Raw genomic sequence first — 20,490 nt, 5'->3', positions numbered from 1 at the left:
TATACATTTCCTGATCACCGCACGTGCGGTGCAGATTCTCCTGGTGGCTGCAGTGCCTGGTTTCTGCTGGGTGATGAGCCTGGTGGGGGTCCTCTCCCTCTCTGCTGAGGATCGATTGAGTGCTTTGTTACTGGCGTCCGGTTGGTGCTGCTGGAGCAGTAAGGGTGTCCCTTTAGCAGTGGTGTTTTTTTTTTTTTTTTCCACCTTTTTTTTTGTGGGGTCTCCCTTTTGACTCGTGGGGTTGATTTACTAAAACTGGAGAGAGCAAAATCCGGTGCAACTGTGCATGGTAGCCAATTAACTTCTAACTTCAGCTTGCTCAATTAAGCTTTAACTATAAAACCTGGAAGCTGCACCAGATTTTGCACTCTCCAGGTTTAGTAAATCAACCCCATGGAGTCCTTGGAGCACATTTAGCCACTTGATCCACTTTCAGAGGCTGCGGGGCCCTCCAGGTCCCAACCATCCATTGATACACTAACGGCAGACCTGGAATCCTCTATGTTCCAGGTGGAGGTGGTTTTTGGGTGACGGGCTAGCAAAAAGCGCCCCCTGCCTTCCCCTGCCTCATCGGTCCCCTCAGATCCTGAATTTGATTTGGCTGCCGCAGACACGGGTCACTCTGCTGGGTCTGCGACCACGCGCCCTGAGTTCTTAGATAGTGAGGATGATTCCTTCACTCTTGTAGCCACGCACGAAAAGGCGCTGGTGGATGCACTGATTGTATCTGTGCGTAAGACCTTAAAAATGGAGGAGGCAGCTGAAGCTGCGACGGAGACGTTGATTCCCTTTGGCACACACAAGTCATCCAGAGCAGCAAAGCGGTTTCCTTTCCACTCCTATTTTGACGGAATTGTCGCTAAAAAGTAGGAACGACCAAAATGTCCCCTTGTGGTCCCTACGATAATTTTCTATGTTGTACCACTATGAGGAGTCCCCTTCTATAAAGGTAGATTGTTCCACCGGTGGTAGACCCTCTGGTCTCCAGATTGAATAAAGCAACCATGATTCTGGTTGAAGATTCCCCGGCCTTTAGGGACTCTGCTCACAGGAAGGCTGGTATTTACCATTGCACTGGTGACGCAAACTCTGGCCGAGTGGGCTAAGCTTTTACGCCGTGACCTGGAGGGGGAGCAGCTCCCCCCTGCCTTTGCTGAGCTGACAGACCAGTTGGTCCAGGGGCTGCAGTTTATCTGCGATGCCTCTTTGGATGCGGCTCCCCTATTCGCTGGGCTCTCTTTTTCAGCAGTGGTCCTTCTGCGTTTTCTTTGGCTCAAATACTGGTCTGCAGACCAGACTTCTAAAAAGGCCTTGACTGATCTTCCTTTTCAAGGAGTTTTCCTGTTTGGAGCTACTCTGGATGACCTCATTAAGGGTCTCACGGGGGGGAAGAGTACCTTTCTTCCGCAGGCTAGTAAGGGCAAGGACCCTCGTCGTAGACGTGGGCCATCCTTCTCGGCTCAAAGAAGTTTTTTCGGCCCTCAGGGACTAACAAGGGATCAAAGCCATTTTAGGGCCTCCTCTGATGTATTCAAGCGAACTTGATCTGGCAAGTCGAGAGCAGGCTTATCCAGACCGGCAGACAAGGCTTCTTCAGCATGAAGGTGCGCCCTCACCCATATCAGGGGTGGGGGGACGTCTTTGCTGGTTTCTAGACTCACTCATGGACTTTCCTGGTACAAGACAAGTGGGTCCACAAAGTTTTACGGTCTGGCTACAAGATCTAGTTTCCCTCTTAACCCCCCCCCCCCCACGACAAGGTTCTTTCCTTCCAACTTGCGCCTGTCCCCAGGCCGCTTACAGGGTCTGTTTGGGGAGGTGCAACACCTGTTACTTCAAGGGGTGATTGTCCCGGTTCCAACATGAGACTGTTCAGTATTTTTACTCAAACCTGCTTACAGTTCCCAGGAATGAAGGCAAGGTGCGTCCAGTCCTGGACTTCAAGGCACTGAACTGTTTTGTGTGGGTGCAGAAGTTCAGAATAGAGTCCATTCGCATGGTGGTGGCATCCCTGCATCAGGGGGATTTTCTTGCCTCTATCGGCATCAAGGATGCTTTCCTTCACATTCCAATATGTGCCGGTCAGCTTTATCTGTTTGTGGCGTTACCCTTTGGTCTCGCCTCTGCTCCTCGGGTCTTCACAAAAGTGTTAGCCCCGGTGCTAGCATTGTTACACCAACGGGGGATCGAGGTACTGGGCTACTTGGGGCGACCTCCTTCTGCGAGCCGAGTCTCCTACTGCTCTAGTGGAAAACCTGGAGATCACCATAGGAATTCTGAGAGAGTTAGGCTGGATTCAGAATTTTCGGAAGTCTGCTCTGGTTCCGTCCACAAAGCTGGACTATCTGGTTCTGAGTCTGGACTCGGCCTTAGTGTGTTCCTTCCTCTGGACAAACTCCAGAAACTGCAGGCTGTATATCGTCTCCTGCTGTCCAGCAGATGGTCATCCCTCCGGACTTGATTGCGACTGCTGGGCTTGATGGTGTCTACCTTCGAGGCGGTTCAGTTTGCACAGTTCCATACAAGGTCCCTGTAAAGGGAGATTCTGGCCAAATGGGACAAGAATCCGCAGTCTATGGACAATCAGATCCGGCTGAGCCGGGGGAACTAAAGAGTCCCTGATATGGTGGCTTCATTCTCCGGCGCTTCAGCTGGGCAAATCCTTCCTCCCCTTGTATTGGACAGTGGTCACCACGGATGCCAGCCTGTCCGGCTGGGGAGACGTCCTCTGCAAAAATTCTGTTCAGGGGATCTGGACACTGGAAGAGTCCAGACTACCAATCAATGTTTTGGAACTCCGAGCGATCAGATTGTCTGGAACATTAGAAGAATCGTCTTCAGGGATGTACATTCAATCGGACAATGCCACGCCCGTGGCTTATGTCAATTACCAGGGGGGCACAAGAAGTGTCCTGGTGGCTCTGGAAGTAGTCGGCATTCTAAGGCGGGCAAAATGGTTTGTTCCAGCCCTCTCTGCAGTACACATTCCCGGGGTGGAAAACTGGCAGGCGGATTACCTCTGTCAGCAGGCGTTGGACCAAGGGGAGTAGTCCCTTCACCCGGAGGTGTTTCATCGGTTGTCTCCGGTGTGGCATCTTCGAGGTGGATCTGTTGGCATCCCGGCTCAACAGAAAGGTGCAGAAGTTTGTGGCTCAGTCACGGGATCCTCTGGCGGATGCCACAGACACGCTGGTGGCCCCATAGAGTCAGTATCGTCTGATTTACGCCTTACCTTCTCTCATGCTTCTGCCAAGACTTCTACGCAGGATCAAAGGCAGAAGGGAATCCAGTCATCTTAGTGGCCCCGGACTGGCCTCGCCGGGCTTGGTACACCAATCTGGTGCTGCTGGTCGCCGGTGTTCCTTGGAAGCTTCCTTTTAATGAGGATCTGCTGTTCCATCCTGCTTTACAGTCGCTGGCTTTGACAGCATGGCTGTTGAACGCCAGGTGCTGATGGATAGAGGTTTGTCTGAGTCAGTGATTCCAACGCTGTTGAAAGCTAGGAAATCTACTTCTAGGAAGATCTACCATCGTACGTGGAAGACATACGTTGTGTGGTGTGAGTCTCTTGTAGTTCATCCTTGCTCTTTTTCTGTAAATTTTTTTCATAAAAATACAGTGTCACTAAAATGTATATTTCCAGACAATCTAATACTCCTATGCATGCTGCAAATGCTGTGCTGATCTCTGCTTGTATATAAAATGGGCGATGATTAACCTTAACTGGACACCAGCCTTGCTGCATACAAAGGCCCCGGGGCTCAGAACATTGCGTGATAACCAGTCGCCAAGCGTTATAGTCTTTCAATGGAGGAATAACTTGAGTAGAAAGCCTTATATTGATGGATAGACTGTCCAAGGAAAGGATCATCGGTCAATAAATTAATTGCTCCCAAATGTGGTTTATGGTAGAACCAATTCCAAGTAGTTTTTCATTAGCATCAATATCACTGGTCTAAGGAAGCAAGCTAAGGTGGTTCTTTGCCTCTGTCCGTCGTTCCTCCCAAAGGTTGTCTCTGATTTTCATTTGAATAAAGATATTGTGTTGCCTTCCCTGTGTCCCAGGCCAAAACATCAAAAGGAAATTGCTTTGCATGATTGGATGTGGTCCGGGCGATTAGGGTGTACCTGGCAGCTACAGAGTCTTTTAGGAAATCAGACTTACTATTTGTGTTGATGGGTGGGCCTCGGAAAGGGTTGTCCGCTTCCTCTGCAACCATTTCCAGATGGATCAATCAGACAGTGATTCAGGCCTATTAGTTCCTTGCTGGGATCTCTGGTCTTGGCCCCTTACAGGAGTAGGACACTAAGCAGAAAAAAAGTCTGGCTACACCTATGGGCAGTCCCATGGGCTATACTCCCTCTCTCTGCTATAGGTACTCAGTTTTTTTTTTCTGCCTAGTCAGGAGTAAGGACCTAGTTCCTTGCTGGGATCTCTGGTCCTGGCAAAATTGTTTTCTTTTAGATAGATTTTTTTTCTCCTGTTTTTACCTGAGAGATCTACAATCAACTGCCAGACTGGGCGACGGGCTGGATAATCTAGATCCAGTGGTCACCCTAGTCTGGCTAGCGAGCACGCACAGACCTCCGCTTCGCGCTAGTTTGGTCGCGACATAGCCCCACCTCGATGTCACATACGACCAGGTCTGAATTGCATCGTTCCTCCTGGCCAACCCCCCCCATTTTGATGGCGAGGGGTTCTGTCTGGAGCGGTGATTCCTGGTATGGTGAGTAGCTGTCCCTCCTCTCCCACTGGAGGGTTTTGAGGGGGATGCCGGCCTCTCCATGGAATGGTCGGACCCCCAGATTCCCCTCCTTCCCATTAGGCACGCCCCTCACCTGTCCCCCCATCCAACCCCCCTTGTCACTAATGCTGGGGCTGTGTGGGTGGTCTCGTTCACCTCCCAGGGTGGGGACAGCGGCCATGACAGTGGAGCTCTATGGGTGGCAATTTTGGGCGGTGGGAGCCCCTCCTTATCCCTTGATGCTGACTCCTGGATCCTTTCCTTTCCTGATCGCCGTACATGCAGTGCAGATTTTCCTGGTTTGACTGGTGAGTCTGGTGGTCCTCTCCCTCTCTGCTGAGGATTGATTGGGGCTCTGTGACTGGCAACTGGGTGTGCTCCCACAGCGGTGTGGGTGTCCCTTTTAGTAGTTACTCCCCACCTGATACCCTCTCTCCCCAACTATCCATCGACGCGCTGACAGCGGTCCTGGAGTCCTTTGTGTCCCAGTGGAGTTGGCTTTTGGGCGACGGGCTGGCAAAAAAGCGCCCCCTGCTTCCTCTGTCCCCTCATATCCTGAATCTGATTCAGCTGCCGTGGACGTGGGTCACCCTGCATGGGTCTGCAACCATGTGCCCTGAATCCTCAGATAGTGAGGAAGATTCCTCCACTTCTACAACTGCGCACGAAAAGGCACAGGGGGGCGCACTGATTGTATCTGTGCGTAAGACCTTAAAGATGGAGGACGCAGCTGTGACAGAGGCGCAGGTCCACTTTGGCCCTCACAAGCCATTCAGAGTGGCAAAGGTGTAACCTTTCCCCCTCCTTTTTTGACAGAATTGTCACTACAGAGTGCTTTCCATCTGAGGTTTTTACAGCCCTATCAGACTATCAGGTTGCAATTCTGGCTTTTCTCTACTGAGGTCACCTCTCTGCCTCAGCCTGGGATGGGACAATGAGGGACCAGGAGCAGACCGATATCTTTCTGCTCTCTACTGCAGTCAGCATGTTCCTTTTGAGTGCATGTGCACATAGCATGCTTTATTGGCTTCTAGTGCTGCCCTTCCTGTCTTAGCAAGATAGATGTAGGTACTTACACTAGTTGCATTTATCAATACACATTTTCTTTTTTTTTTTTTTTTATGTCTGGGATCAGTTTCAGGTAGTTATTAGGGGGGCTGGGAGGGAGCTGCACACAGAAGTTTTTTTTTTTTTTTTTTACCTTGATGCATTAAAGATAAAAAACCTTCTACCTCTAGAACCACTTTGACTCCAGGATAAGTAAATAATGTTAAACCTTAACCTTTAGGCCCCTTTTCACACAGGGGAGTCCGTCAGGCGGACTCCGTTTTTCTCAGCAGGGGATTGATCAGTCGATCCTCTGCTGAGCAGGCGGATGGCAGCTCTGTTTCCGCGCTGTGTGCAGAGACAGCTGTCAGGTCCTGCTGTTCTATATGGGGGAATCGGATGGGAATGGACCACCTGTCCGTTCTCATCCGATCCAATTCGCTAGACGGATGGAAAATAGGGTTTCCATCCATCCAGATTTGACGGATCGGATGTCAGCGGACATGTCTCCGCTTACATCCGATGCCCCATAGGGGTGCATGGGGCGTCTGTTCAGATCCGCCAAAAAAACTGACAGGCGGATCTGAACGGACGGTCCGCCTGTGTGAAATGGGCCTAAATTTTTACGACAACTTGGGTAAACATTCTTGGATATATTTTTTTAACCAGTTTATCGTCACTTTTAATTCACAACATTTTTTAAGCAAAGTAATTGAACTGTGACCATGGAGTTGAGTGCATGTCTTTTGTTGGTGGGATGTTTTCAGGGTGTTTGTAAAATAATAGTAATATTTCCTAGAACATTTCCAAAGAATATATAATTGTGTTGTGTTATATAATAAATACAATAAAGATTTTATCTTTTTTTTTTTTTTTCTCTGTCTTCAGCCAGGCATATACAAGAGCGTGCTTGCTCTTTTGCAAAGTTGGAACCCTTTTATTTCAGAAAAGAAAAAAGATGAAAGAGTCCATTTGTTGGTAAGTTAATATTTGCAATTACCTTTTAAAACGTGCTTAGTTCTATAGATTTTTATTTTACATGGCTTGTTTTAACCTAAAGCATAACTAAAACACATAAACAAATATATTTTGTATTGCAGCTTGCCAGTCCTTATATCCTTACAGTACATTTTCATCATGTACAAGAAGTTATGTTAGTTGTGTAAACTACTAATCCCATCATACCTCATGCAATAAGGATGAAAAAGGTAGACATGTTTGTGGTCAAGCACAGTGTCTAAGGGGTTAGCCACTTCTGTCTAGCAGCACTAGGGTCGTGGGTTTGAATCCCAACTATGGCACTACCTGCCCAGATTTGCATGTGCTTGTGTGGGTTTCCTTCAGGTACTCCGGTTTTCTCCCACACTTCAGACATGCTGGTAGGTTTTTTGGCTCCTTTCTAAATTGGCCCTAGTACAGGCAGTCCCCGAGTTACGAACGACTCCTACTTACGAACAGATGTCAATTTCTGTCACTTGTGCTCCACGCTGGTCACAGTTACCGCTGAGCAGCCATCTTGCACCACCACACACATTACACACTGCAGTAGTGTATGTATTGCATGGCCACAAGAGCCCCAGATAACATGACTGCACGCCCAGAAGCACCCGAAACATCCCACATCCCTGCACTGGGTCAAGTTGCACTTACAAATGCACTGTTTCAACTTCCAAACAAATTAGACTTAAGAACAAACCTACAGTCCCTATTGTGTTCGTAAGCCGGGGACCGCCTGTATGTGTATTCATGAATGTGAGTTAGGAACATTAAATTGTAATGCTCCTTGAGAACAGGGACTGATGTGAATGTACAATATATATGTAAAGCACTGCATAAGAGTTAGGGGCTGTAAGCAGTTTGAGGGCAGGGACTGATATAAATGAATAATATATGTACAGCAACTGCGTAAATTGACGTCACTATATAAGTATCTCTAAAAAAGAAAAATGCATATATAAATAAGCCAACTAGGGGAAGAAAGTTTTTTTTTTTTTTTTTTTTTGCAGGGTGACCATGTAAAAATAAAATAAAAAATAATAAGACTAATGCAGCCGCTACAACTAAGAACTGGCAAATTGCAATATATTACATTTTTGTTTTTGGGTTTAGCTTTGCTTTAAAAACATACTGTGTATACTGTCTGTTACCGTTCAAAGTCCTAAAGCAATAATAAAATAAAAAATGTTATATATATTGTAGCTTACCAATCATTTAATGTGAGGGCTGCATTCGTTTTCTTTTATTAGGCTTTTCCCCCTCTTTTTCACCTGGAGATCTGGCCAGTAAGAAACCTCCTGTATTAGAGTGCCTCTACTCTAGATGGAGCACAGGGGACACCTTTGGACAGCAGCATTGTTAATCTGGGGGGTTGGGGGGAGTGTTAGATGCACTAGCAGATTTAGATACACTTACAAATCGAAGATGAACACCTGCAGTTACAGAAAACATTTTTTTTTCCTTTTTGGGATAAAGGTTTTGCATAAGTAAAAACTGATTGTTGTAAGCACCCCCTCTAACTGCTACATCTGCAAGAGAGCTTATTTTTTTTAAAAATCCGATTTACTGGATGGAGCACCAGATAAAAACAAAGGTAAGAAAGCCTAAAAAAAAACTAATACAATCACCACATATAAGAATTGGTAAGCTGTGATATCTTTAAACATTTGCTTTTGGGTTGAATATTGCTTTAAGTCATGTTACATCAACTGTTGTGGTAAGCCTTGCCTCTTTTTTAGTATGTGAAGCTTGCCCTGATAAAACCTGTGTCTTAGATGTTCATTTTCTTGAAAGTGTGAAAGTGGAAGACAGGCTTCAATGACGGAGCTCATTTTACTCAAGGATAAACTCAGGTGTGACTCTGTTTATTCATCAGTTGTTTTTTCATCCCAGCCTGTGTAAATCAGCCTAACGTCTCTGTTCTAAAAAATGAATGCTTGTCTTATGAGCAGTAACCCAATAGCTACCACAGTCAGGCTTAGGGACAGTGTCAACAGACTTTGGCCTGCAAAGACCGTTTGCTTTTAACATCAGTTTGAGATGCTTCAGTGATCATTCATTGCAAGAGCTTTCGATCTGCAGTTGTCGTCCTGACCTGTATTTCACCTGCCTCCAGCTGGTTTTACATTCCCATAGACTTGTATGGGATAGAGAAGCAGTTCCGACGTGAACAAAAACGCCCATAGATACTGGACATTATACTGGTCAGCAAGTTTCTACGACAAAAGTAAACCTGTTGGGAGAGAGCTACAGGGCTGTATTAAAGTGATTGTAAAGTCTCTTTTTTTCTTTCTTTGTTAAAGATAACAAACATGTCATACTTACCTGCTCTGTACAGTGGTTTTGCTCAGAGCAGCCTAGATCCTTCCCTTTTTGGGTCCCTCTTTTTGGGGGGCTGCTGCACACCGAAGGTTTTTTTAACTTCATGCATGGAATCCATTAAGATAAACCTTCTGACTTATGGCCCGTACACACGATCCGAAAATCGGACGAAAAATAACTCTTGTGAAAAGATCGGAAGATAATCTGATCGTTAGTACACAGCTTACGAGAGGCGATCACGACAGTTCGCCCGATATTATCCGGTCATGCAAGCATAAAAATTTTGATATATTATATACGATTATAACACATCGTGAGATAATCGTGTTATCAGTATGTTGTTCGTCCGAATAAAATGGTGAGCAGTAGACAGCGCATGAGCAGTAGACATCATTTCCCCTCACACGCTACAGCGTGGTTACGCATACCGGAAGCTTTTGAATAATCATCCGAGAAAATTCGTATTGTAAGTAACCTCTCCCATTTGCGAATATAATTGAGAGTTCCTAGCAACCAAACAAAAACGGACGGAACGTTGCCTGATTTTCGGATCCTGTGTACTGGGCATTAAGATCCACTTTAAAGCCAGAAAGTCAGCATAACAGCCAGACAACCAGCATTTTCCACAGAGGCCAGTATGGCAGTTCCAATAGTTCTGTATGGGAATGAGTACTTTAAACGCATTTTTTTAATATGATAATACAACTCATTTTGATCAAATTATTACTTAAAGCCCAACTAAGGGGGGAAAAAAAAGTTTTACCGTGCAGTGGGGCTGTGCCCGCACTGCACATGTTAAATGCTTGTTTTTGTCTAAGGGAGAGGAGAAAGGAAATTTACTTATCTAATCCTTCAATCCTCCGAGCACAAGACCAGTCTGGCACCCCCAAGCTCCAGTGGTCTTGAATGGTGGACTGTTCCTGACATCATCAAGCAAAGAGCAGGCTCCATAAACCATTAACAGTCCCCTGATGGACCATGGGGGAGCGCTGTTTTCTGGTGGATCGAAGGATTGGGTGAGTAAGTAAGGCAAGTAAGCTTTTTTTTTTTTTTTTCTCACCCCTAGACAAAGCAAGCAGTTGACCGTGCAGTGCCCGCTTCATTGGGAAACTATTTTTTTATTTTTTTTTGCCTCGAGTTGGACTTTAATATCTCATTTGATCTTTTAGTATATTTTAGCCTCCTGTAGTTCCTCACACAACATCATTTAGACTGAGAAAGGAAGAGCCAGGACAGCAAAGCAGTCAGTGTACACAGCAGAGTTTTTATTCACCACTGTGGTGAACACTGTCTGGAGTGACCTGTATTGGTTTACCTGGAGCAGAAAAAAGCCAATTCAGATCCTGGTAATGCCATTTTACAGGGATTGCTGGTTTGTAAACACTAGCTGAACAAAATTCAAAAACACGAACAAAAGACATTTTCTCGTTTGTTCATTGATGGACACAACTCCTGATATTCTTAACGTTTTGGTTATACTGCCCCCTACAGGAGTAGGACACTTGGCAGAAAAAAAAGTCTGGCTACGCCTATGGGTAGTCCGAGGAGGTATGCTCCCTCTCTCTGCTATAGGTACTCAGTCTTTTTATGCCTAGTCAGGAGTAAGGACCTAGTTCTGTGCTGGGATCTCTGGTCCTGGCAGAATTTTTTTTTTTAGATAGATATATTTTTTTCTACTGATTTTTCCTGTGAGATCTACAATCAACTGCCAGACTGGGCGACAGGCTGGATAACTGGATAACCTAGATCCAGTGGTCACCGCCAGCGAGCGCACACAGACCTCAGCTCCGCGCTAGTTTGGCCGCAGCATAGCCCCACCGCGATGCCGCATACGACCAGGTCTTGGCCCGAGTTGCAACGTTTCTCCTGGCCGACAGTCCCCCCCATTTCGATGGCGAGGGGTTCTGTCTGGGGGGGTGCCCTCCTGGTTACTGGTATGGTGAGTAGCTGTCCCCCCCCCTCTCCTCACTGGAGGGTTTTGGGGTGGACTCGGGCCCCTCTATGGGACGGTCAAACCCCCAGGTTCTCCTCCCTACTGTTGGGCACCCCCCTCACCTGTCCCCTCATCCTACCCCCCCCCTCCACTAATGCTGGGGCTGTGTGGGTGGTCTGGTACACCTCCCGGGTGGTGGCAGAGCGATATGATGGGGGAGGGGGGGATGTGCTGGTTGCGACCAGACGATCGCCCGTGTGTGGGGGGGGGGGTTGTACCTAGTGGGGGCTTCTGCCAGGGCCCCCTCGTCCTGCCTGTGCCTGTCCTGAGGCCTAGAGATCCCTCCTGGGTGCCTGGGAACCCGTGGTGCTGCGCAGGGCTGCCATTTTCTTGTAGCCTTTGTGCTGCAATGCACGGCGGCCATGTTTGTGGCCATTTTGCAGTGGTTTGCCATAGAAAACAGTGGCGGTCATGACAGTGGAGCCCTATGGGCGGCAGTTTCAGCGGTGGGAGCCTCTCCTCATCCCCTGGTGCTGACTCCTGGATCCTTTCCTGATCACCGTGCATGCAGTGCAGATTCTCCTGGTGGCTGCGGTGCCTGGTTTCTGTGTAGTGGGGAGTTGGTGGGGTCCTCTCCCTCTTTGCTGAGGATTGATTGGGGCTCTCTGACTGGCAACCGGGTGTGCTGCCAGAGCAGAGGGGGTGTCCCTTAGCAGTAATTTACACTTTTTTGTAGGGTCCATCTGGTGACTCATGGAGTCACTTCCCGTTTAAGGAGGTCGCCTGTTTGCTACTACCCTGGATGACATCATTAAAGGTCTCACGGGGGGGGGGGGGGGAGAGAGTACCCTTCTTCCACAGGCTACTAAGGGCAAGGACCCTCGTCGTAGATTCCCCGGTCCGCTTACTTGTTCTTTTTGGTGCGGTGCAAGACCTTTTACTTCAAGGGGGTGATTGTCCCAGTTCCGACTTCGGAACGCTTTCAGGGATTGTGCTCAAACCTGTTTACAGTCCCCAGAAAGGAAGGTAAGGTGCGTCCAGTTCTGGACCTCAAGGTGCTGAACTGCTTTTGCAGGTGGCTTTCCTGCATCAGGGGGATTTCCTTGCCTCCATCAACATCAGGGACCCTTACCTTCACATTCCAATATGTGTCGGTCACCAGCGCTTCCTCTGCTTTGCCGCAGAAGAGGAGCATTATCAGTTTGTGGCGTTACCCTTTGGTCTTGTCTCCGCTCCTTGGGTCTTCATGAAAATGTTGGCCCCGGTGCTAGCATTATGTCAGCAGGCGATCGCGGTCCTGGGCTACTTGGACGACCTTCCCCCTACTGCGCTGATGAAAAACCTGGAGATCTCCATACGGACCCTGAAGAAGTTGGGCTGGATTCTGAATCTTCAAAAACCTGCCTTGGTTCCTTCCACACATGTAGACTACCTGAGTCTGACTCTGGTCTTAGCTAGAGTACTCCTTCCTCTGGACAAACTCCAGAAACTGCAGGCTGCATTTCGCCTCCTGCTGTCCAGCAGATGGTCATTCCTCCAGACTTGCATGCGAGTGCTGGGCCTGATGGTGTCTACCTTTTGAGGCGGTCCCGTTTGCATGGTTCCATACCAGGTCCCTGCAAGGGAGATTCTGATCAAATGGGACAAGACTCCGCAGTCTGTGGACAACCAAATTCAGCTGCGCCTGGGTGCAAAAGGGTCCCTGATCTAGTGGCTTAGTTCTCCTGCGCTCTGGCAAGGCAAATCCTCCCCTTGTGTTGGACAGTGGTCACCATGGATGCCAGCCTGTCGGGGTGGGGAGGTGTTCTCGACAGAAATTCTGCTCGGGAGTCTGAACCCTGGAAGAGTTCAGACTACCAATCAATATCCTGAAGCTCCGAGCGATCAGACTGTACCTGGAACATTGGACGGATCATCTCCAAGGATGTCCAGTGCACATTTAATCAGACAATGCCACAGCCAAGACAATTGCCAAGGGGGCACAAGAAGTGTCCTGGCGGCTCTGGAGGTAGCTGGCATTCTCAGGTGGGCAGAGCGTTCGTTCCAACCCTTTCCGCTGTACACATTCCTGGAGTGGAAATCTGGCAGGCGTATTACCTCAGTCAGCAGGCGATGGACCAGGGGAAATTCTCTTCATCCAAGAAGGGTTTCATCAGTTGTGTCTCCGGTGGGGCACCCCTGAGGTGTATCTGTTGGCATCTTGGCTCAACAGGAAAGGTGCAGAGGTTGTGGGGTCAGTTTCGTCTGATTTACGCCTTTCCTCCTCTCGAGCTTCAGCCAGGACTTCTACGCAGGATCGAGGCAGAAGGGATTACGGTCATCTGAGTGGCCTTGGACTAGCCTCACCGGGCTTGGTACACTGATCTGGTGCGGCTGATCGCTGACGTTCCTTGGAAGCTACCACTCAGGGAAGATCCGCTGTCCCAAGGGCCATTCTTCCATCCTGCTTTACGGTTATGACTTGGCTGTTGAAAGCCAGGTACTGAAGGATAGGAAAAAAAAACAAAGACATTTCCAAGCTCAACTCACCGACCAGCCTGTGACCAACCAAACGGACCTGTCCAACAGTATGTGTTAAAAACAGGGGCTTAGTTGCACACATTTGCAAATACATGCGTAAGCCACAGAGCCCTGGCAAGGCACCCAATTTTCTGTAGCCCTAACTAATTTCTGTGAGTCTCCAACAATTGAAGCACGTGCATTTAGATAGACAGATGTAGGGCAGATAAACCTGAATGAAGCCCAACCCTTCTTAAAGGCACAGAGGCACACTGAACGCCCAGCCCATAGCACTATGGCAGCAAAGGTGTCCGTGTGTTGCCTGGCCAAAATAGTTCATAGTACAAAAAAGTGGGTACTGCCCTCACCTGTAACTGGTCACTGCAGCAAGGGTTCTGTGGCCTATGCATGTATTTGCAAATTTGTGCAACTAAACCCCCTGTTTTTTTGGACAGGTCAATTTTGGTTGGTCGTAGGCTGGTCGGTAAGTGAAGCTTGGAAATTTTTTTTTGTTTTTTAATATGCGTTGCCTTTCCAATGCTTTCCTTGCTGCAGTGACCACTTACAGGTGAGGGCAGTACCCACTTTTTTGTACACTGAAAGATAGGGATTGGTCTGAATCAGTGATTCCAACACTGTTAAAAGCTAGGAAATCTACTTCTAGGAAGATCTACCCTTGTACGTGTAAGACCTACATCGCGTGGCGTGAGTCCCTTGGGGTTCATCCTCGCTCCTTCTCTGTGGCTCAGATCTTGTACTTCCTTTACGGGGGGTTGAACAGAAATTGACCTTGAGCACCATCAAAGGCCAGGTCTTCTTTCAACGACCCTTGGCCACACACTCCCTGGTGCGTACCTTTCTTCAGGGTGTTCGCCATTTTTGTTCCTCCAGTGCGGTCCCTGTTGCCGCCTTGAGACCTCAATGCTTTCGGTCCTCCAGAAGTTTACCTTTGAGATTCTTGTGGAGATTCCCTTGTTTACGCTGTTTCAGAAGGTGGGAATGAATACATTGTGTTGACTGGCGGCGTTATCCTGTCATTCACCTTACTTGGTGGTTCACAGAGATGAGATGATTCTTTGTCCCTGTCCGTCATTCTTTCCAAAGGTTGCCTCTGACTTCCATTTGAATGAAGACATTGTGTTGCCTTCCCTGTGTCCCAGACCAAAACATCCTAAGGAAATTGCCCTGCATGCCTTGGATGTGGTTCGCGCAATTAGGGTGTACTTGGCAGCTATGGGGTCTTTTTAGGAAGAGAGACTCACTATTTGTGCTTACGGATGGGATTCGGACAGGGTTGTCTGCTTTCTCTGCGACCATTACCAGATGGATCAGACAGAGGGTGATTCAGGCCTATTCCAGCAGGGGTCAGGTTCCTCCTTTTCCCTATCAAGGCGCACTTTACTTGGGCGCTCAGTGCCTCCTGTGTCTTCCGTCGTCAGGCGTCAGTGACGCAGGTTTGCAAGGCAAGCCACCTGGTCGTCAGTGCACACTTTCACAAAGTTCTATAATGTGGATTTGTTAGCATCTGCGGATGCCTCTTTTGGCAACAGGATTTCGCAGGCTGCGGTTTAGAGGAATTGGTCCTCTTTGAGGGAATATTGTTTTTTTTCAGTTGGGCTCCAGTTGTTGGTTAAGCCCCTGTTGCCTGGTTGGCTACTGTTTTTAGCCTTGGAAATCTTTTGCTGTTCCCATCCCTCATGTTTAACATTGCTTTGGGACGTCCCAATGGTTAACAATATCAGGAGCAGTGTCCGTCAATGAACGAAAGATAAAATGGGATTTTTGACTTACCGTAAAATCCATTTCTCTGATATTCATTGGCGGACACAGCACCCACCCCTCTGTGGAGTTGTATTTTTTTTTTGACACTGCTTGTAACAAAACTGAGTACCTATAGCAGAAAGAGGGAGTATATCCCCTCGGACTGCCCATAGGCGTAGCCAGACTTTTTTTCTGCCTAGTGTCCTACTCCTGTAGGGGGCAGTATAACCAATGCTTAAGAATATCCGGAGCTGTACAGTAAATAAAAAATCACATTTTGGTTTTTTTTTGTAAGGAAAGAACATGTATTTTGTCTGTTTACCTTTACTTTAACATTAAGAAAATGAAAATATCCCTGGATAATGTTTAGGATGGTCATATACACTGAGATCTGACAAACAATCCTCCTTACACGCACATTCAAATAAAGCTTGTACAAATGTATCACACCCAACTGTTTCCTGATATGATTGCTCATTTGCCATGCAATGTCAATTTGTACAGTCTGATTGTATCTGTACTTTACTCTTGACCACAGTTCAGTTTCCTTTAAATGCCAGTATTCCACTCACCACCCTCGTATCCTTCTACTGTTTTGGAAATAGCAGTAGAAGCTGCAACCTTTATATTTTTCTAAACCAAACTGATGAGCATAGATGGGGAAAAAAAAAATCTCTTGAGAGTTAGTTCACTCGCAGCACTTTCTGTTGAAGCCAGATTATATTGTTGAGATATACTGATATTTACATTTTAGCATGTCTTCCAAGCAGACACACAAGTTTGCATATTTTTTTTTGCTTCTGTGATCTTTTCGCCATGTTGGATAGTGTATCAAAATTTTAGCATTTTATTTTATGAATGCCACCATTTAAAAACTAAACTGCTGCCTTTCAGTTGGTTGACTGCTTATCCTTGGCACAAGTTGTAATTTCTAAACTTCTGGCTGAAGTTGGTGATGGTGGCTTAGTTTTGTAAGATGCAAATGACTGCAAGTACTGTTACTGGAACTGAGCATTCCGGAGCATTCCTCTGCCCTAGAAAGCCTCTTGGCCTCCACTAGTACTGTTTTAATATGTGTAAGTAAACAGAAATTGCATTCTTGGCTTATGCAGATGTCTCCTGCTGGAAGCCCACCTACATTTGATACTGACCACTGAGAAGCTACAGTTCGTTCATGCCATTGCTTATGTGCATTTCTTTACAAAGTATATGTTTTACATAACTTGTCTTTTTATATAGTTTCAAATTAAATTCTAGGTAACTAATTAACTATAGTTAAAGAGAAAATAAAGCGGGGGTTTTTTTTTTTTTTTTTTTTTTTTAATTCTGTAAAGTAAAGGCTTAATGTGGCAGTATATATCACATACTGGCACATTATGTGAAACTTACCTGCAAACGAAGTCTTCCCTGCTGGAGGACGCATCCATCTTCACCCATCTTCCTTTTTTCCGGGAGCCACCAGTCACAGCACAGGGCTCTGAAGAAACGGCACAGGTGGCCATTCCTTCAGAGTGCATGCGCGGATGACATAATCGGCTGCATATACAGTAAATATAGCCTAAATGGTGCTTGTTTTGGAGATATTTACAGTACCTATAGGTAAGCCTTATTATAGGCTTACCTATAGGTACTAATAACCAATGGAAGTTTACTTCCTCTTTAACAAGAATGACATTTCTCTATCGTTCATCGACAGACGCAGCTCCTTAATTTCATGACTCATAGGGTTATGCTTCCAGGAATAGGCACTAGGCAGGAAAAAAATGTAACCATGCCTATGGGGGCTGTCCCTGCAGGCATAACCCCTCAGACTCTGCTATCATCAAACATTTTGTTCTGCCTAGTGTTAGGAATAGGACCTAGCTCCCTGCTGGGACTTCGGTCTTAGCTGTAACAGGGAAAGTTTGTTCTTTTTTATTTAACTAGTTAGTTCCTGAGGACCAAAATCCAGAGGAACTACAAGCAACAGCCGGCTGCGGTAACGCACTGGATAAACTAGATCCTTAAGGTCTCCCAGCCTGGCCAGCGAGCCTGAGCAGGTTATAGTCCAGAACTAGGCCTCGCCACGACAGTGCCCTGATGGATGGGGACGAGCCTGCGAGATGAGTCTCGTTTGGACGCATCGACCTGGAACGCCCTGAGTCGCAGCTTCCCCCTTGGCTGACAGTACCCCCATCCCGGGTGGGAGGTGACCTGTTTCCGTGTGGTGCCCACCTGGTACCGTGGTATGGTGAGTAAAATTGTCCCCCCCCCCCAAACACCCTTGGCAGTCGGACCTTAGGGACTCCCGCGGTTCCTGGCACCCCGGAGGACTAATCTGGTGTACCCCTTGGCATTCCCCTACCCCTAGCAGGTTTGACCTGGGGGGGTGTAATAATTCGGCCGTTGTGGCTTTTATTTGAGGGGGTGGATTGTCCTGGGTGGGTCTATTTTTCTGGGACGCCTTTGGGGGGTCCTGGAGACCGCATGGCACGCCGTGGGGGCCACCATTTTGCTGTGGTTCATGATCTATGTGTTCCCATTAGTGGGCAACCATTTTCTATACTTCCCCATTGAGAATGTATGAGCGGCCATTTTCTTGAGGTCCGTGGAATGGACAGGCATGAGGCAGAGCTTCTTCCTATTCCTGTGCAGACAGTGTTAGTTCCGTTTTTACAATGTTCGGGCTGGCTGCTTCTCTGTGGTCTGGTAACATTCCTGGGTTTGCCTGTGGGTTTTTCCTCTTCTGCACTACTATTATTACATAATAATCAGGGATTGTGAATCCGCAGTAATAGCGTTGGGACCGCATTTTTTGCGGTCTTAAAGGGACATTTTTTATATTTGAGCAATGGAGTCCCAGGAAAAAATTTAGCTGCAGACCCCCAGGAAGCGACTGATGTCAATAGTGGATTTTGTAATTTCTGGTGCATTTCAGGTTACATTTAAAATACTGCTTCAGAGTGATGATCCACAATGCGGCATTTGAATGTAAATGTTGAGACGTTCAACTAGCCGATGCTCGATGAGGATTTGGCGGCTTTCCCATTACATTTAAATGCCGCATTGTGGATCTTCACTCAGAAGTAGTATTTTAAATGTAAGTGGCTATTATTAATTTAATAAAATCTTTCATACGACTACACTATGAGGAGCCATTGTTTTTCTCTACATATGCTCATTGCCTGCTGGACCATGATCTGTGAGAGAATTTACTAGTTAGCTGACTGCTGAGCATTCATCTTGGATCTTCACTGAGGATTTGTGATAGAGGGCCATATCCATTATGCCCATATTGATCCCTGTAGATCTACACCCTTACACCCTTTGGTAAGCAGCTGTGTGATCGGGTGGTGGTGAAGGCTTTGCCACTGATCTTCAGATCTACCCCTATATTCCTTCATACGATTTTTTATAAAAGGAATTTTGATTATTTTACTGTGTATATATTGTAGCACTGCACCATTTGTTTGTGTATATGTATGTATGTGTATATATATATATATATATATATATATATATATATATATATATATATATATATATATATATTCAGTGTTGTGAATTGACAGCGTTGTGCTAGCTGCTACATTTTTTTTTTCTTTGATTTTCTTTTTGTCGTGTGTGTGTGTGTGTGTGTGTGTGTGTGTGTGTATGTGTGTGTATATATATATATATATATATATATATATATATATATATATATATATAATATGTATGTGCCTTGCGAAAGTATTCGGCCCCCTTGAACTTTTCGACCTTTTGCCACATTTCAGGCTTCAAACATAAAGATATAATACAAGAAATGGGCAATTTGGGACTTTATATGAGAACTGGCGAGCACTGCACAGTGTCTCCATCCCTGTCAATTGAAAAACAAGATGGGATAAATGAGGGTGTGTGAAAAACAGCCGATCCCTAGTATTTCAAACTAGGGATCGGCTGTTTTTCACACACCCTCATTTATCCCATCTTGTTTTTCAAACATAAAGATATAAAACTGTAATTTTTTGTTGAAGAATCAACAACAAGTGGGACACAATCATGAAGTGGAACGAAATTTATTGGCTATTTCAAACTTTTTTAACAAATAAAAAACTGAAAAATTGGGCGTGCAAAATTATTCAGCCCTCTTAAGTTAATACTTTGTAGCGCCACCTTTTGCTGCGATTACAGCTGTAAGTCGCTTGGGGTATGTCTCTATCAGTTTTGCACATCGAGAGACTGAAATTTTTGCCCATTCCTCCTTGCAAAACAGCTCGAGCTCAGTGAGGTTGGATGGAGAGCGTTTGTGAACAGCAGTTTTCAGTTCTTTCCACAGATTCTCGATTGGATTCAGGTCTGGACTTTGACTTGGCCATTCTAACACCTGGATATGTTTATTTGTGAACCATTCCATTGTAGATTTTGCTTTATGTTTTGGATCATTGTCTTGTTGGAAGACAAATCTCCTTCCCAGTCTCAGGTCTTTTGCAGACTCCCATCAGGTTTTCTTCCAGAATGGTCCTGTATTTGGCTCCATCAATCTTCCCATCAATTTTAACCATCTTCCCTGTCCCTGCTGAAGAAAAGCAGGCCCAAACCATGATGCTGCACCACCATGTTTGACAGTGGGGATGGTGTGTTCAGGGTGATGAGCTGTGTTGCTTTTACGCCAAACATAATGTTTTGCATTGTTGCCAAAAAGTTCGATTTTGGTTTCATCTGACCAGAGCACCTTCTTCCACATGTTTGGTGTGTCTCCCAGGTGGCTTGTGGCAAACTTTAAACAACACTTTTCATGGATATCTTTAAGAAATGGCTTTCTTTTTGCCACTCTTCCATAAAAGCCAGATTTGTGCAGTATACGACTGATTGTTGTCCTATGGACAGAGTCTCCCACCTTAGCTGTAGATCTCTGCAGTTCATCCAGAGTGATCATGGGCCTCTTGGCTGCATCTCTGATCAGTCTTCTCCTTGTATGAGCTGAAAGTTTAGAGGGACGGCCAGGTCTTTGTAGATTTGTAGTGGTCTGATACTCCTTCCATTTCAATATTATCGCTTGCACAGTGCTCCTTGGGATGTTTAAACCTTGGGAAATCTTTTTGTATCCAAATCCGGCTTTAAACTTCTCCACAACAGTATCTCGGACCTGCCTGGCGTGTTCCTTGTTCTTCATGATGCTCTCTGCGCTTTAAACGAACCTCTGAGACTATCACAGTGCAGGTG

The 20,490-nt window shown here is 46.3% G+C and overlaps 1 protein-coding gene across 3 annotated transcripts in view; it reads left to right on the top strand.

Annotated features, from left to right (window-relative positions):
- Positions 1–20,490, top strand: part of VEZT (vezatin, adherens junctions transmembrane protein) — a 98,264-nt gene that overhangs the window by 26,140 nt on the left and 51,634 nt on the right. For 2 of the 3 annotated variants that reach the window (XM_082254733.1, XM_082254732.1), the window contains exon 3: positions 6,681–6,770. In XM_082254733.1, the coding sequence (XP_082110859.1) occupies positions 6,681–6,770 (90 nt within the window). The remainder of the gene's footprint in view (positions 1–6,680; positions 6,771–20,490) is intronic. The other variant, XM_082254734.1, reaches the window with a different exon arrangement.

Source organism: Pelophylax lessonae (assembly GCF_965119305.1).
Source record: "Pelophylax lessonae genome assembly, chromosome: 4".
In the NCBI taxonomy this organism is placed as follows: Eukaryota; Metazoa; Chordata; class Amphibia; order Anura; family Ranidae; genus Pelophylax; species Pelophylax lessonae.
Note: the sequence above shows the minus strand (reverse complement) of the source record. Positions and strands in the feature narration are given on the sequence as shown.